This window comes from Tursiops truncatus, chromosome 17 (genome assembly GCF_011762595.2).
Source record: "Tursiops truncatus isolate mTurTru1 chromosome 17, mTurTru1.mat.Y, whole genome shotgun sequence".
Lineage (NCBI taxonomy): Eukaryota > Metazoa > Chordata > Mammalia > Artiodactyla > Delphinidae > Tursiops > Tursiops truncatus.
In genome coordinates, this window is record NC_047050.1 from 70050500 (window position 1) to 70068924 (window position 18425).

The 18425-nt window shown below is 49.7% G+C and overlaps 1 protein-coding gene across 1 annotated transcript in view; it reads left to right on the forward strand.

Moving 5' to 3' along the window:
• Positions 1-18425, forward strand: part of TG (thyroglobulin) — a 242494-nt gene that overhangs the window by 77384 nt on the left and 146685 nt on the right. Inside the window, exons 27-32 of the mRNA XM_019931980.3 lie at positions 1543-1707; positions 8916-8981; positions 11033-11113; positions 15758-15895; positions 16708-16884; positions 18293-18404. Of these exons, the coding sequence (XP_019787539.2) occupies positions 1543-1707; positions 8916-8981; positions 11033-11113; positions 15758-15895; positions 16708-16884; positions 18293-18404 (739 nt within the window). The remainder of the gene's footprint in view (positions 1-1542; positions 1708-8915; positions 8982-11032; positions 11114-15757; positions 15896-16707; positions 16885-18292; positions 18405-18425) is intronic.

Genomic DNA, 18425 nt, shown 5'->3' on the forward strand with positions numbered 1-18425 from the left:
ACTGATAATTATTAGTGAAAATTCATGAGGCTTCTGGACCTACATTTCATGAGCCTACTTGTAACACAACAAGGAGTTGAGGCAACTTGGAAATGGGGTTCAGTGGCACTTGTGTGGCCTGAGGCTCCCGGGAGCGTAATTGAAGCCGGCTCACGTGATCAGCAAAGTGATTTCAAATCTCCAGCTGGCGCCCACCTCTCAGACACCCGGAGTTCTCATCGACACTTGAGCATTAGTTAAAGAAGAAAGCTGCCTGCATTTCTCTTCCCAGGTCCGAGAGCCGGAGGAAAAACGTGCCCCACCTCTTGTTTAAGTCCATGATTCTTCCTTTGGCTTCGGAGAGGGGCAGCCGCAGAGCTCAGGCTTCCTCTGGGCTCTCGGCAGGCGCTTACGCACCCCTGCTGCCCTGTGCTCGGCTCCGGCTCTGGGTCCGGCCAGGCCGGGCGAGGCACTCACTGCCCTCTGGTCCTTCCTCTAGTTCTGTGCAGTCACTCAAACAGCCCCATCTGTGAAGTGAAGTGGCCTCACCAGCTCAGGGATTCTGGGACCCGGCTGTGCGCTAGGATCACCTGTGGTGCTGTTCACAGGACTAATTCCCAAATGCCACCCTTGCGACCTGTCAAGTCGGAACCTCTGTAGTTGGTGCCCAGGAACAAGCACTTTCAAAGCTCTCTCTGTGATTTTGATATAATCGGTCTAAACACCCTGGTTTGAGAACCACCGAGTTAGTGGGTCTCTCAGGTAACTTTTTACCACAAAGATGCTGCTGATGATAATGATGACGATTAGTTTTAACTACTCAGGTTAAAAGCGGGACAGGAGAGAACAACACGTCAGATTCATAAGCCAGGCATCTGTGAGTCCCCTACGTTGGGGAGATTTTGGTGCAAGAAGTTTGAAACTTATCTGGATTTGGACATAAGTTAGGATAAAGAAGGGAATAGGAGCTGCGGGGTGGTATATTTCCTTTTTCTTTTCTTTTCTTTTTTTCCCCCGGGAGAATCTGAACAACTGTACTACCTAGCAGGGTTATGTATCCAAATAATACATAAAATATGTAATTTCTAGATCTCAATAAATTCGGGCAATGTACTTAACTTATATGAAGCTCAGTTTCCTCATCCGTGAGATGGAGAAAATAATGTCAATAAGAATTAAGGAGATTAATATACTTAAAGCGCTTATCATAGCGCATATCATTCCTTGAAGCCTCAAAAAGATGGAAAATGGAGACAGAGGATTCTGGCAGTAAGACCCCTGGTGGTATCAGAGGTGTCACTGCTGCTGTCCCCATGAAGAAGGGCTCTCATGGAGGAGGAGGTAGTGTCCCTCCTCTCAGGAATTTTCCAGTAAGACAACTGCAGGACGATTGGGGAAGGATAGCCCAAATTAAAACCAGGCTCCTGAGTTCCGGTGTCCACTCCCGAGGAGTTGTTGCCCGCCCACAGCCTACAAGCCTCTCAGGGCACAGACGCGTGTCTCTAAAGGGGCTCTGCTTGGTCCCCATCACACTGACCTCTCTCCCATCTCATGACTCTGTAGGTTCCATCATCTGTGGGTTGCTGAGCTCTCCCGATGTCCTGCTTTGCCATGTCAGAGACTGGAGGGACCCTTCGGAAGCTCAGGCTAAAGCTGCGTGTCCTGGGGTGACGTATGAGCAAGACAGCCGCCAGGCGACGCTGCGTCTGGGAGGCCAGGAGTTCAAGAGTAAGCCTCTGCCTTCTGCACGTGTGCGTTCCTTCACAATGAGCTGTCCTCACCAGCAAGGTCTGCTCCTTTGCTGTGAGCCCTCTCCATACCCTGAGGTGTTTATCCTTCTGAAAAGAAACTGTACCCAAGAGGGGCAGAAAAAACAACCAGAGCATCTCAGCAGCGCTCCACGGGAAGCGTGACACAGCTCTGGGGCCGCAGGTTGGCTGGGGGGAGGCTGGCTCAGCAGGGCAGCTGCACTGACCTTGACCGGGCTCTTTCACGTGTCTCGGGGGTCACTTGGTGGTTGACCGCTCTTGTCTGGACTTGGCCAGGGTGGCCTGGCCCTACTTCATGTGCCTCTTCTTCTGGATGAGCACGTTCTCCTATGGGCAGAATCAGGAAAGAACAAGGGAAACAAGCCAGGCCGTTGAAGGTTGAGGCTTGGGTCTGTCCCTGTCACCACTGCCTCACTGCACTGGCCCGGCCCGACTGGAAGTCAGGAGTGGGGAAACATACTCCATCCTTTAGTGGCAGGAACTGCAAAGTCCAGTGTAAAATGTGTGACTACAAGGTAGGGGGAAGAACTGGGGCCAAAGATGCGGTATGTCCCCCAGGGCTATCTCCCTGGGTGTATTTCCCCTCTGTCAGTCAAGGAATTCCAGGAGATAACCACAGCACTGCCCATCCTAGATACAGGGGCCCAAGGAACTGTTGGCCCCCCGACAGGGGCTCCACTGACAGAAATAACCATTGAGCTTGCTCCTTGCCCTTTTTTCTTTCAGAAGCTCTTCCAACATTTTCCATAAACGTATAAGCACTGGATCTAGAGATCCCCCCTGAGATCATCCGCCCCACTCCTCATTTTACAGGGAGGGGCCTTAGCACCCGAGGCCCCGGCGGCCAGTCAGCTCTCTCTCTGCCTCCCCCAGCCCCGGCCTCTGCTGCCTCTCAGCAGACCTCCACCAGGGAGGAGTGGAGACTGCTCTGTCCTGAGCCAGGGACCACCACGCCAGGGCTACTCAGTGTGGTCGGGACCAGCAGGCTTAGCATCGCCAGATGATCATGAGAAATACAGATTCTCAGGCCTCTCCCCGGACCCCAGGGAGGCCCCAGGAATCTGTTCTAACAGGCTGTCTGGGTAATGCCATGCCCGCTAAGTTTGAGAAGCACTGAGTTAGGTGACCTGGAAGTTTCCTTCCGACCTGGACAGTCTGAGTTTTCAGCGTAAACGGGGCCCAGCTGCTCACTTCCCTCTTCCGGACCCAGTGTGCGGTTGGCGGCAGCCTGGTCCATCTTGTCTCCTCTCTGCTCTATTTATCTGCCAGCCTGTGAACTCAGAACTTGACCCCATGGTTCCAGTCCACCCTCTGAGTTGAGAAGGGTGAAAGCATGAGCTGGTGTCAGCCAGATAGAGGAGAGGAGGGGACTGGGCAGAGGTCAAAGGAGCCGTGAGATGCCCTGGAAGGTGGTCCTCTAAGGGCTGGCAGAGACCATGTCCTTTCTCCCGGAGAAGTTTCCATGCTTCTCAGTGTACTGCAGCCCTTGGGGTTCTAATGGCAGAGAGCTCAATGTCACCTCCTCCAAAAGCCCTCCCTGACTACCCCTGCAGGTCTTATTGCTTCCTCCTCTGCAGAGCTTCGTGCATGCTGCATGCATTGCTCTGTTAGACAGTGCAGTGGGCAGTGCATCTAAACCCAGCCTTTGCCTGGCTGCTTCCCTCCCTGGCCCGGCTTAGAGTTTGCCCCCTGGTGTTGAATCCCACCTTTGGACACCAGCTGTGTGACCTTGAGCAAGCCAGTAAATACCTTCAGGCCTGATTGCTAATGGAGTAATGACAGTTTCCCTCTCACTGGGTTGTGAAGATGAAAGGAGAGGGTAAACAATGGCAATGGTGATAGAAACATCTTCCGTGGTGCTCACTAGGAGCCAGGTCCTGCTCCAAGGTCCTGGCCTGTTCTAACTCGTGAATCCTCAGCACAGTGCTTTAAGGGAGGTACTACTGGGACTCTCCTGGTGGTCCAGTGGGGAAGACTCCGCGCTTCTACTGCAGGGGGCATGAGTTCCATCCCTGGTCGGGAAACTACAATCCCACATGCCGCGTGGTGCAACCAAAAAGGAAAGAAAGTTTAATTTAAAAAAGGGAGGTACTATTATCATTATCCCCATTTTACAGCTGAAGACACTGAGGCACACAGAAGTGGGGCTTTCCTAAGGTCTCAGAGCTTGCACGTAGAAGGGAGCTGAAACCAGGCATTCTGGCTCCACAGTGACGTTCATAACTGCTTCCCTATATCGGCACTTACAGATGATACACGTGTAGAACTTAGTATGGTCTCTGACACATAGTATTACTATTAGGTGATTTTAGTATCATTTAAAAATCTGTCATTTTTTGTTATATTTAAGAACTGGACTTACTATATAATATATAATAAGAACTGTGTCTTATTAATTTCTGGATTCACACCATGGAGCATAAAACCTGGCATAGAGAATATACATAGTATCTGTGGAATGCCTATTTACCAAAGCCTGGAAAAAATATTGCAGAATTTGTGGAATTCCATGAGGTTTAGTTTCTTTTGGGGTAAGTAAAATCCAATAACTTATTTCTATGATGGATAGTAAACACATGGTATCCATTACTCTGAGAGGTAGCCCAGTGTGGAAACAAGCATTTGAAGAAAGACATATGATCCATTCATGGGCAATAAATCCAGAGTGAAATGCTTAACACAGAGTGTGTGCTTGGTACGTGCCCAAGAAGTGAAGACTATGCCCTTGTCTGGCCTCCCTGAGGAGGAGTGATTACCGAAGACTTTTGAAGTTCTTTATTGTTTTCAGTGCCCTCTGTGTATGTATATATTTTGGGGTGCTGGCAGAGCTTTAAGAAGGGAACCCTCTGATGGGGATTTCGGGCAGCCTGAGGCATATTCATGATGTTCCAGACTGAAGGTTGACTTGCACACAGACTGATCTGGAGGCCACCTCCAATTGGGAACAATAGGGCCAAATCCTTCCTTCCCACAGTAAGACATCAGCCTTCAGTACAGTTAACCCTTGAGAAAATAAACATAGGGATCTGAATTCTTACTAAAGTGTGAAGAGCTGATAAGTACCTTTTCCTAATGGCAGATATTGATGGAGGGATACTGATGGAGGGAAAGAGGAGTGAGGATTCCAGGTATCCGAACAACTGAAGGAGACACTGTGGAGTGGATTGGTAGCACGTGGGAAGGGGATAGGGATAACAAAGAGGATTTCTAGCCCTCCCACGGTTGGTTGAGGGCCAGCCTCTTCCTTCCATTTTGCAAATGGTTAGATGGTTTTTAAAATACAGACTCTGGAATCAGACCCCAGGATTCAAATCCCAGTGTGAATGCTTACTAGTTATATGAGCTCTCTGTGTCTTGGTCTTTCCAATTATAAAATGAGGATAATGGTGACTTCTGACGCCTGGGGAGATTGGGAGGATTATAGGAGGAAAGCATGTGAAGCACTTGGAATAGTGCTTGGAGCGAGGCGGGCACTCAGTAGATACTGGAGACCCTGGAGCAATGGTTGGCATTTAATGGTTGGCAGCTGAATCCTGCTTCCCCACCCATCCCCCAGTTCCGTGACCTTGTTCAGAGCACCTAACCACCCTGAGCCTCAGGGTCTTCATCTGTAAAATGGGGGCACACTTTTAAAATATATTACATAAGGCAGTGCTAACGTGCTCTACAGGCTGTAGTTTAAGGTATCGTTTTCCGAACCCCAAGTCCCTGGTCCCCCAGTTGCACATGCAGCAGAGGCGCTCTGTAGGATGTCCGGTCTGGACATCCGTTCTCACTGTTCAGCTCACCGGTACGGCAAGGGTCTGCTTCAGCAGGTGGTTCATGGAGAATGAGTATCTTCTTATAAAATGTAAGTGAATTGATTGCCAGTTGTAGGAAATCACAACCCAACGGAACACACTAAATTCAAATAGTAAGGGCGTCAGCATCCGTGCCGCATTTTACAAAGCATTTTCACATCCATCAACTCAACTGATCCTTTTGACAGTCTGGTGAGGCAGAGGCAATCTGAGGCAGAAGTGTGAGGTTATATCACACTTTTGCTCATGGGGGTGAATTTTATAGCCGTGACGTGTCACACTTCAAGAAACTATCTTTACATTAAGTGCCATGGCTGGGGCTTCAACTCAAGCTGTGGAGACCGGAGCTGTCAGGGGCATCTCTCACTGTCTGCTGCAATGGCCCTGCATCTAATTTACTGGAAGCAGAAAAGTGCTTCAGAGGTACCCTTGTATCATACCAGCAAATTAAGGAGTCTGGTAATTGAGAATTTTGCTCCCTGGACATCTCTCTGGGGCCGCTGTACTTCAGATATTGGGGAATGAAGGTCATCTACCAGCATATTCTATTTCAAGATTTTAAAGGGCTGTGGGGAGAAGGGAACAAAAGGTGCAGGAAAGGCAGCGGGTCAAGTGTGCACTGCAGAGATGAGCTGGGAGGGGCATGACAGCCATGGCGAGGGGAGTTGCTGAGCTAGCCCCGCTATCGCTCGTCCTGGCAAGCAGCTGGGTGTGAGGTGCCAGGCCAGGCAGCAGACTACAGAGACAGGTAGAGTGGTTTCTGCTCTCAAGGAGCTCACAGGCTAGTTGGGGTGACAGATACGGACATTATTAAAGTAGAGTGGGCCTCCTATTTGCTCATCTTATGGACTGATGAAGGATTGTGGGGCGCAGAACCCCCTTTAACACTTCTCTCCTCTTTTGTTAAGCCAGCCGACTCCATGGGAGTAGGGTAGACTTCTAATATTACCCAGAACAAACAAATACACCCCAAAACAAATAACCCCACAAATCACCCGGAAGCAGTCTTATCAGCACGTTTCACTGGCTGTGAGGTTTCTCTTTCCTGTCGCCAATTTCTGTTTAACCTGGTGCCAGGTTGGCGTGTGTCTCCGTAGAAGAGTCCACTCGGGGTCTGCCTCTCCCCGATTCCCAGTGGACGCGTCAGGTGTTCTCAGCTGTTTGGTGTTGTCTGGATCATCTTGTTTCTAAGAAAAACTACTTGGGAAGCTCTGGGGCTGCACATGCCCCATTTCTGACAACACCTTGCAGTGCAGATGAATTAAAAAATAGGCAGACTGAACATCCCCTAGTGCCCACAGGGATTTAAAATTGGATAGGAAAGACAGGCCTTGGAAGAAATACTCCTGGGTTTTTTCTACATCCCAAAGGCTTCATGTTGTTGATTAATGGTGAGGCTCAGCCCGATGGCTGGCGTTCTCTTTGTGGGAGTCTGTTTTGTATCAATGATTGTCACTACCTTGGGGTGCTGGGAGCTGAGTGGAGGAACTTACATGCATCTATAATGTTCATGGTCACCAAGGGCATCTGGAGTAGATGTATGATGGACACCTAGACACAGGATGCCTCTCTCAGTTCTTTACGGTAGCTGTCATTAGCAGTAAGCTAATGACAGAGCCTGAGACAAGGATTCAGGAGTGTAGTTTATGTAGGAAGGGCAAGGAATATAAGTAGAGACGTGGTGGAAGTGATGATACAGAGAAGAGAAAACGGCCTGTAAAAGAGGGACTCTGAAACCTAGGTTTTCCAGTTTAGGATCGTGCCCACTCCCACGTCGTAGATTCAAACTACTCATACCACGCGCCCCCCAACCCCCACCCCAGATGTAGCACATGATCTCTGCAGAAGTGTCCTAAAGTCAATTAAGACCACACAACACCCATCAACCCTCGAGGGTCCGGCTCCCTGCCAAAGCCCCACAGTTCTAAATGTGTGTGTGTTCCTGCAGCCTTGATTACAGAGAGAGCAGATCACATAAGGCAGAGTCTGCAGGCCTGTTTGTGCAGCAGGGGTATTTTAACTCAGTTACTGTGGAAGGCATGGGACGATGTCTGGAGAGTCTAAACCATGAGCCAGGAAGAGGAGGGATGAGGTTTCCTTCTGTTCTATGTGTCTTCTCACCATCAACAATATTGAACTGGGGGAGTTTGGGGGATCGGAAGTCTGCATTAGGAAAACTAATTTCCTGGCCAGCCTTCTTGTGCTTGGGCAGATGAGGCTCTGCACTGACTGGGTGGACTCTGAAAACCATTGATTGCTTTGTTTTCCCTATTCGTTTGTCTTTGCATTCGTTACGGTGCTGAACACTGGTTCTATGGCAGGGATAATAATAGGTGTGGGTGATATAAAGAGGAATAAGGCCCATTCTCAGCCCCTGGAAGCTCACAGTACATTCAAGGAGCTGGAAAATTATGGTCAAGCATGAGGTTGAAGACAGACATTCCCAGCCTCACAAATACCATCCCCATTTGCCAATGGGGCAAGACTCTCAGAGGATGTAAGTGACAAGGAAAATTAACACAGCTGTTGAGGCTTCTATGAATTTGGCTCACTTTAAACCAATCCATAGTTCCTTAAGTGATTCTCAGTGTCGCAGGATCCTGACCCCTCCCTACAATAGTCCTTTTGGTGCTCTAAGAAAGACACGTGGGCTCTGGTTTTGGAGGATGGAGGGAACGAAAAGTGCCCACTGAACTGAGACGGTATCTTGACACCGTAAAATGAGGCAGGCAGCTCGAAATAATCAGTGGGTCTATTTATTATAGGGTAACTTGCTCACAGGGCGGGATGGGGATTGAGCATCAATGCTCTGGAAGCATAAGTAGCTGCACTCTGCACTACTGAGGAGCCACTAGGACAATTTTATAATTAACCTAGCGTATGGGGGTACGTGCTTGGAAACAGGACGTGCATTCCTAAGTGAAGGTTTATGAATGGGTAACTACTCTCGTGTGCTGGAAATACATCAGCCAAGGTCTTCATCATTGTTTGGAGGCTACCAGAGCATAGAGGCCACCTGGACCTAACGATCATTAAACAATATCTATTAACTACAAAGCTCTTGATGACAGAGAAGTGATTTATGGCACAGTACGGCCCTAGGCAGGGTCAGTGGAAGGACAGAAAGGATTGTAGGGGCCCAAGATGGCATCAGTTATGCTAACATCCATAATTCTGGCCAGCTCTGGTTTTGTACCAGCAGCTGGAGGAAAGCTTCGAGAAGATTTTGGGATGTGCCTTGTGTGGGAAACAGAGTCTCAGGCCCAGGAGGGGCCAGTGTTGGGGAGGTAAGGCGGTTACGATCACGGTGGGTCCCCAGTAGGAGCAAGCACACTCAAGCTCGTACAAATAAACATCTTCTTTGCAGGTCTGACACCCCTGAAAGGAAACCGGAGCACCTTTACCAGTTCCCAGCAGGTTTATCTCTGGAAAGGTAAGCTCTGTGGTGGGAGGGGGTGAGCAGACACTGATCATAGGAGACGGTCTGGACCCACTTCTCACTCACAAGGCACTCTGCTCCCCAGAGAAACAATGTAGAGATTTACTTTCCAAGTGAGTGCTCTGTGTGGATAGAAGGGCCCCAACTCTCATCAGATAAGATACCACAGTGTAAAACAAAAATGAAAAGTGTGGAAACCTAAGGAAGGATGAAGGAAGTAAGCACTGGTTCCTGTGAGATCAAGTTCATTGACCACAAGCTGCCCTTGTTAGTAGGATGGGAGCTCTGAGGCCACCACAAACTACAGGAGGCATTTCTCCAGGGAGCCTCAGCCGCAGGCCCCTCCTTCCCCGAGGCTCGGTGAGGGACAGGACCCCAGGGGGGTGTGCCATGGGCTCCTGCTTAGAGCTGATGCTACCGTGGGTTCATGGGACAGGTTGGGCTCAGATGAAATGCATATTTGGCATCTCTTTTCTGCTTTCTTTTTTCTCCTTTGAATTTAATGAACCTTGACCTAGTGCCTACTCAGAGCCAGGGACTGTGGAAGGCATGTACAATGAGTCTAACATGGTGAGAGAGATGAGTGAGGCACAGCCTTGACCTGGAAAGGGCCCCAGCCTCAGGAGGGAGCAGACAGGCGGGGGTCCTAGGTGTCATGGTCCTAGGTGCCGGGTGAGAGACATGGGGAAAGATCCCGGCCACTGTACCACTTCCCTCCTCTTCCCATGATCCCTCCTGACTGATCTCCAGTCCTCTGAGAGATAGGACTGGTGACCTGATTCTATGCCTGTGAAATAGTGTGAGAGAGCACAAAGGGTGGGCTTAGAGTGACTGGGTAAGAATTCTGGTTCCTTTACTTCCCACCCGTGTGAGCTTGAACACATGGGTGACAAGGCAATAAAAATGGTCCTGGCCTCATAGAGTTGTGTGAGCATTGGCTCAGTAATTCCTGTAACGTACTTAGTACAGTACCTCGTGCATCATCCATGCTAATTAATGTGAGTGATGGTGGTGGTGATGATGGTGGATGATGAGCAGGAGAAGGAAGAAGGAAGAAGAAGGAGAAAAGGAGAGGAGAGGGGAGGAAGATGAAAGGAAGGTGCCCATCATGGTTTTCATTTTAAGGTGATATAATGAGATGATACACTTCTTTTCTCCTTTAGTAATACCCATATGGTACATGCGGGGTTGATATTCTGTTCACTTTTCAGACAAAAAAAAAAAAAAGAGACTTGGAGAGGTTAAGTGAGATGCTCACAGGAGCATCTCAGGAGGTGGTCCTGGGGTGGGACCCAGACACTGGTTCCAAGTCCAGTGCTTTCTATTTATTAGAAATTTCTGTGTTGTACAATATAGCCTTGTAGCTTAATGACTATAAATGGAGTATACCCATTAAAAATTGTGAATCACTATATTGTACAACCTTAACATATAATATTGTACGTCAGTGATGCCGCAATTAAAAAAAATTAAAATTCTGGTAAATGATTTGCTAGCTGGTGAAAAATTAAGGACTTGCTTCTCCCCAGGACATTTGCCCCACTAAACAGAAGCACCCAAAGACCTGCCTAAAACCTGGTTCCCCCGTCACGGAAGACCTGTTCCTGACTTGGGAATTTCATTTAATTTTTTCAACTTCCAGTTCATCTACTTTCCACCTGCATGTTCTGGGATAAGTTATTTCAAGTCTGTGAGTCTCAGTTTTCTCAAGAGTAAAATGGAGGTCTTACTCCTTCCCTTCACAGGGGGTCGTAAAGACCAATATTTATAAGCATATCCTGTTAACTCTAAAAGACTTTACCAATGCTAGCAATCTCAATATCAAGGACAATAATAGTTCTCTTACGGAGAGGGTGGCTGATGTTCCACAAAAGGACGAAGAATGCAGACCTATGCCGCTGGATTTGTTCCAGATTGTATTGGGGCACCTGGCTGTGGACCATGAGTGTTTCCTACATTGTCATTACCATTTTGTTGACCAGAGGAATATCTCCCCTTTTCCTCCCCAATATTAGAACAGCGATCCTTTTCTTTTTTTCTCCTAGATTCTGACATGGGGTCTCGGTCTGAGTCTATGGGGTGCAGACGAGCTGTGGAACCAAGGCCAGCGTCTCCAGCAGAAACAGGTACCCATCCCAAACCTCTTAATATACTTGGTGTCTGGCTGGGGAGACAGATGGTGATGCCAAGGGTCTGGTCGATGAGTGGACCCATGAACACCACTCCATTCTGCAGCCATGGACCCCGTCTAAGCTTCTAATCCACTATCCATTTCGTTAATACGGACCGCTCCTCGGAGGGGCAATTGGCACAAAAAGTAAGGTGAAATGACTGCAAAGTCACCACTGCTGCTGAGAAAGAAAACAACCATAATAACAAATCCAGCAAAAGACTATTAAAGAGCAAAGTTCATCTGAAGGTGATCAGTGCCTTCGATTATGTACACGCTGAAGAATGTAAGCAAAATGTTCATGTTCTGGAACTGTTTATGGATGAGATGTCTGTGAGGGTCTCTTGAGAGAGAGTCATTTTATGCAGTGGAAGATGTAAATCCACAGCTTCCTAGGGGCAGCGTGTGTGTGGTGTCTGAGGCTTCTCCATTGCCCGAGGCTACAGTTGTTTTTCCTTAGGTGGAGCTGAAAGTCCCGGTTGGGGGCAGAGGGAGAGGGAAAGAGAGCCAGGTAGAGAGAGAGAGAGAGGGGAGGGGAGGAGGGGGTAGGGAGAGGGGAGGCAGTCAGCCTGCAGCACGGTGGTGGGGGACGGCACACCAGAGGGGAGAAACACCACATTGCACAGCAGAGAGATGGGCTGGAGCGGCTTTTGGCAACTCACTACGAACTGCATGGCCATGGGTACTTTGCTCACCTCCTGTGAGCCTCGATTCCTGCTGTGTAGAACGTACCTTGCTTTCCACTTATCCTCTTATAGAGAACATACCTGGAAGACATCTGGCACATTGCCTGGTACATAATATCCCCAGATGCCCACACAATGGTAGTTTCTTCCCTTTCCCATGGCTTTGGTGCAGATAAAAATGAGATCATGTACATAAATCATTACAACTGGGGCTCATCCCATACTAGCTGTTCAGCAGTTATGAGTTTGCTCTGTGTCCATAGAGCTGAGGGCTCGAGGGCTGTGTCCTGATTCCGAGTGTGGCCCTCAGGTCAGTAGAGCAGGGTTCGAATCCCAGCCCTGTCTCCATCTGCCTGTGCAACCCCGAGTCATCTTCTCTGAGCCTCAGTTTCTCCTTCTTTAAATGAGAGTAATAGCAGTCCCCATGAGACGGGATTAGAGGATGTAATTCTATAAGTTGCCATGACACAGAGCAGGTGCTCAAAAACCGGTAGCTGTTATTATGTGGTAGTTGGGATTATGATCCTAGCACCGAGCCTGGCTCGTAGCAAGCCTTCCAGAAGGTTCTGTCCCCAGCCCATCTCTCTTCCTGTATTGCCTGTCGGACAGCAGATCCCAGCTGGGGACCGTGCTAGGGTCACGGGGCATATTCCCGTCCAAATGCCTTAACAGCTATGCCCTTCTGCACCTTCAGAGGTTTGTAGTGGCAGCTTCAGTCTTGCCAGCGAGCTGGGGGGAGTGGGGGAGTGGGCACCCTCACAGGAGCCTTCCCCTTCTTGTTCTCAGGTGCAAGCCTTTAGCTGGGTCCCTCCTGCACAGAGACCTGGCCCCTCTCCTGTCCAATCTTTGCCTGCACTGGCAATCGGCATATTGGTTGTGTCCTGGGAGCCTCCCAAGCCCATGGCTGCTGTTCAGGTTTCTCTGCTGCCACAGGGGCAGGGGGAGTGAGCTCACCAGGCAGGGGAGCAGCAGTGAGCCCGCTCCCCCTTGAGACTCCTGGGTGCCGGCCCTGCCTCTGGTGCTTTAAATCCATCGCCGCACAAACGTTGACAGCCCTGCTCATCGCTGTCATTCTTCCCATTTTACCAATGAGCAATGCGGAGCTCAGAGTGCCTGGTAGCCCTCGCTTCAGCTGGTCCAGTGCTAAGGAAGCAGCCACGCTGGGATTCAAACCCTGGTCAGCTGACTCTAAGGCCCAGGTTCTTCTAGAACACAAGCTGCTCCCAGGTGCAGACAGCATGGACTTGAGAGCTGAGTCTTGGTGGCCCCTGGCGGACAGGGCAGACGGGTTCTGTTTGATTTGCAGAGTAGACTTCTGATTTTATTTAACAGAGCCAATATTTTTAAATTGGAAGATTTTATATAAAAATTCAGATTTCCAGCTTCTGTAGAGAAAAACAGAGGAAAAGCTCTAGCAGCGCAGGCTTCAAATTTCTGCCTGGCGACCACCCTCGAGCTGAGCTGAGCTGCCCCCTCCATGGGGTGTGGCTCTCCTGTTTGCCCCTACCCCCCAGCACCCTACACTCCTGCAGGCCAGCCTGCCCTGGGGACATTTACGTTCGTGATCCCCAACCTTAGCAGCGCCTCTGAGCGGTAGCCAGACCGCTCACGGCCATGTAAATGTGAATGTTTTCCTGGTACTTGAGAATGTTCTGTAAAATCCGTCATTATCCACTGTGCCGGGCGCATCTACAAAGCTATCACATGATTCCCACAGGAAGGCCTGCCTCTCCTCCCCCACCGGGAGACCCTGGAGGGCTTCAGGGTGAATAGGCAAAGCCCAGCTTGGGTTTCCCCTTCCCAGCTGATTACATTCCTGGACTTGAGGAGATAACGCCCCTGCAGGAGAAGCCCCGTTGATGGGCTCCCCTGCAGTGGGTCACTTCCCTGGCCGGTGCTCCTCCGTGCTCCCCAGAAGGGCCTTTCCCAGTCACAGCACAGCGAGGAATGTTCCCCTTTCTGCTTCCAGTTACTGCAGTTACTCCGAGTGTCTTAGACACACACAGAAAAGCAGAGAACAACCTCCCAGCTGGCAGCCCCCTATTGGCCTCCTGGCCTTCAAGAGGATTGCAAAGTTTTGAGAGAACAAGTCGAAAATGGATTCTTCCTAATGCAGCATCAGGGATAAACTGAGAGGCTACAGTAGCCATTCTTTCACCCAGCAGACATTTTTGGTGCACATACTCGGTGCCCTCAGAAGTTCCCAGGCTGGTGAGAATTCCCATGTGCCAGCCACGGCAGGCCAGGGTCGTGAGGGCTGCGATGGGGTGTCAGTGCAGAGGGATTGCAGGGAGGGAGGATGCTTGGCAGCCTCCAACAGGTAACAGGGGCTTCTCAGAGGAGCCTGGAAGATCTGCCAGGCATTTCCAGAGAACACCTGGGTGAAGGAGTTCCAGGCAAGGGGGACAGCCTGTGCAGAGGCTCTGAGGACAAAGTGTGACTCCAGGATCTACAAGTGAGCCTCTAGGCTGGCTATGTTGTTTTTCCTTTCTTCCTCTGCTGTCTTAAGGGGTGGTGTGTGCGCTCCTACCTATGCCAGGTATGGTTCAGCAGGGAGACAGGCATGCAACCAGCCATGGTACAGTAGCATGGGAAGCAATAACCCAAAGGGCGGTGGCTGCACAGAGGAGGGACTGGCGACACGGTTCCTGGGGTCTCTGTTTGCACTAAACTTCTGGCCCTGCCAGACCTCATACACTTTTATCCCCTTTGGTGGTAGTTGTTGGTGAGGGCCTTTGTGAGCCTGCTTTAAGTGGCCTGAAGAGTGGGCTTCTGAGAAGATGCTGCAGTCCAAGGCAACGTGGGGTATGCGTGGGCTGTAGAGCCCCTCATTCCAGGGCCCCAAGCTAAGGGATGCTGTAAACCTGCCCCAGCTCATTCCATGATCCGCTTTATGCCCCCAGTGAAAGCCCCTCTGGGAAGTCAGAGCCCTCATGAGGTGCAGAAATGTGCCCCTACTCCTGGGCTGGGGTGCTAGGTCCCTCAACGCTGGAGACCCTCTTTATAGAGCCACTGAACATCAGAGCAGGAGGGAGCAATGTTGGTCCTTGAAGCCCAGGAGGACTAGGCAGGTGACGAGGAAGGGGGTAAAGGGCAAGTGAGCACGGACAGTAGTCCTGGGGCAGCAAGCAGTGAGGTGATGAGCTGGAATTACCAGTGTTCTGGGAGCAGAATAGCGATTAACTACATGATTAATGTAGTGTAATGTACATGCTTCTTGAGTGTGAGTTGAAGCAATCAGAGATGAAGCTCCAAATGCAGGTAGAGTCCGGACCAAGAAGAAAGCTTGGACTGCCGTCCCGTGGGCAGTGGTGTACCCAAGAAGAGCCTTCAGCCAGAATCATGGCGTATGAAGACACAAAGAAAGATGGGGGGTGGGGTGAGGTGGGAGATATGAAAGCTGGAACTTTCAAGTCTGGGGCTGAGCGGAGCTGAGAGCTGTCTTCACAGATGAAGGCTGCCATTGGGAGGAAGTTAGAACTTCCATGTGGCTTCGGAAGACAGAAGGAGCATCAGTGGTTCACATTTACAAAGGGGCAGATTTGGTTCCTCAACGTCCTAATGATGGAGTGGGTGGCTGCGGTGGGCACAGACATGTCACGCAGGGCTGCAGGGACCTCGGCCAGAAATATCGTGGGGAAGAGTTCTGCATTAGGTGAAAAGTTAAACCAGATGGCTCCCAAGTTTTCTCCCCAACCAAGATTCTAAGGTGTTGCAACTCCATAATTTTTAGGGCTTTCTGGGACCTTCTGAATCTGTCCTGCCTGACAAGGCTCCCAACCCTATTGACTCCAGACATGCTGTGGCCTCACACAGCCTGCAAGTGTGTGTGTGTGTGTGAGACAGACAGAGAGACAGAGATTTTCACCATGGAGATAAAGGCAAAGGAAGTTGACTTGCCCCTTCTTTTTCAGATTTGACAACAGAGCTTTTCTCCCCTGTGGACCTTAACCAAGTCATTGTCAATGGAAACCGATCCCTGCCCAGCCAGCAGCACTGGCTTTTCAAACACCTATTTTCACTGCAGCAGGCAAATCTGTGGTGTCTTTCTCGTAAGTATCCTTAGACCTCCTCCTCCTTCTTCTCCACCCTGTGGTCAGGCATCTCAGGCCTAGTTTAAAAACTCTTGAGACACAGATATGATCAAATTCAATAGCATAACTCAGGGGTCCCTTCAGTGTTAGTGTCATGGGTGATACAGAAGGCAGGACATAACCCATATCTTCAAGAAGCTAATCGTGTAGTTAGTCTCTACTCTGCTCTCAGAACCTATCATCCATCCATCCACCCATCCATCCATCCACCCATCTATCCATCCATCCATCCTTTACCTAACAGGCACATGCTGTGTTGCACAGGTGCTGTGATCTAGGCCTTGTGTTTCACCTTGGGAATAAGAAAATCAAAATCAGCCATATGCCTCCCCATGAGGGAGCTCACGTGTGCCAGTGGCAAAGTCTGACACGGGAACAGGGGAGATTGTTCACAGCGCCACCAAATTTTACATCCTGTGGCCTGTGGTCTGAGGTCCTGACTGCCTCTGAGATGGTCCTGGGCAGATCCAATGGAGTTTTACCCTCTCTGCTCCCGTATTGCTGAGTTTCCAGCTGACCCCTCACCCTCTTGGACTTTGCCTTTTTTTGGAGCCACCTGGACGCCCTGTTTCGTGCATGGCCCTCTCCCCAGCCAGGAGAACCCTAGTGTTTTTCTTGGGCCTTCCAGACTGGACAGCCTTGACTGACCTGGGCCTCTTCCCTGCCTGGGAAGAGTCCCCACGGGGCATTTCTCCCAGAAGGTCCTGTAGAGGTAACCCTCCACTGCTGGCCTCCCTAGGACTAACACCCAACTGTTCTCTTGCCTGTAGGCTGTGTCCAGGAGCCCTCTTTCTGTCAGCTGGCAGAGGTAACAGACAGCGCACCCTTGTACTTCACCTGCACCCTCTACCCAGAGGCCCAGGTGTGTGATGATGTCATGGAGTCCAGTCCCAAAGGCTGCAGACTGATCCTGCCCCACAGGCCAAGTGCCCTCTTCCAGAAGAAAGGTGAGTGCTTGTTGGATCAACCCAAACTGCGTTTTTAGTGGGCTGCTGCCTCTGTGGCTCTACAAATATCCAGATCAGTTCTTCTTCCTTGAAAAATGGACTTCCCCGGCGGTCTAGCTGTTAAGACTCTGCGCTTCCACTGCAGGGGGTACGGGTTTGATCCCTGGTCGGGGAGGTAAGATCCCACAGGCTGTGTGGAGAGGCCAAAAAAAAAAAAAAAATGTCTAAAAGTAAAGTTACCCAGGCTTCTTGTAGAGGTGCAAAGGCATTTAGAAATGCATCAAATTGACTAGAGAGAATAATCTCACTCTGGAATCCCACTGCTCATAGAAATCATGTTTTTTGCACATAGCAGGTGGAATTCCAATTGGCCATTTATTATAGAAAATCCCAACAACTGTGGCTTCAACAAGATAGAAGTTAATTTTACCCCTTTGAGAACATTAATGTTTATTAATGTTTAACATTAATACTATTTGGGTGGAGGGGGGTTCACCTTGCCCAGTCTTCATTTCTTCCATCATGCTGAGATCTTTCATTTACTGTTCTATCTTCCTTGCTGGAGGCCTTTCTCAGGTGTCTGGTGACCCTTGATTTTTCCACTTAAATGTAAGACAGGGGCTAACTGGGAAGCTCTGAGTGTGTTGTGGGAGCTTGTTGACTTGGGCTTTCTTGGTAGGATAATCTAGTTGGGTCACCCTTTGGGGACTCCCTCACGTCCATATGTCTAGGCCCTTCCTCCAGAGGAATCTTGTAATATCTGGCCTGGGGGTGTGAGCCTGGATGCTTGTGGTTTAGATGCCAAATAAGATTGGAAAATTAGGGGATCTCAATATTCACCATGTGGACTGACTGGAAAAAATCCCCCGGCTTCGGTGTGGTACCCCCTCCATTACAACTCAACCTGGCACCCCCAAGAGACCCCATCCTTCCATGGTAGGAAGGGGCAGTTGTTGGCTGTGGAAAAAAGAGGAGGGCCTCTGGAGACCTAACTCTTCTGCAGAAGCTTTCCAGCCCATTCTGTTTTAGCTCACTTTCATCCCACTGCTGCTGATACTGAAACTTTGGGGGATTCCAGAAGGTGTGTGGGGTTGCTTCTCAGTTCTTCCCACAGAAAAGTTGAGAATTCAGCGTTCTTAGGTCAACTTTTACTCCTCTGTGTTTTTCTAACTTTCAAAATTTCTCTCTCTCTCCCCTCTCCTATCCTCTTTTGCCTTGGGGGTATATGCCTTTACTATGATTTTAGTGAGGTTTGGGGTGGGAGTAGACTGTAAGTACATGGGTTTAATACGCCATCTTAATCGGAAGCTTTCAGTGTGGTTTGTATACCTTTGTCCCCCTACAAAAGTATCTTTATGGCTACAGCACATCTCTCCTTACATAATATGTCTTTCTTCCCTCTGTGTAGTTGTACTGCAAGATAAAGTGAAGAATTTTTACACTCGCCTGCCGTTCCAAAAGCTGACGGGGATTTCCATTAGAAACAAAGTGCCCATGTTTAACAAATCCATTTCCAATGGGTAAGCTGTTTCCATTCACTC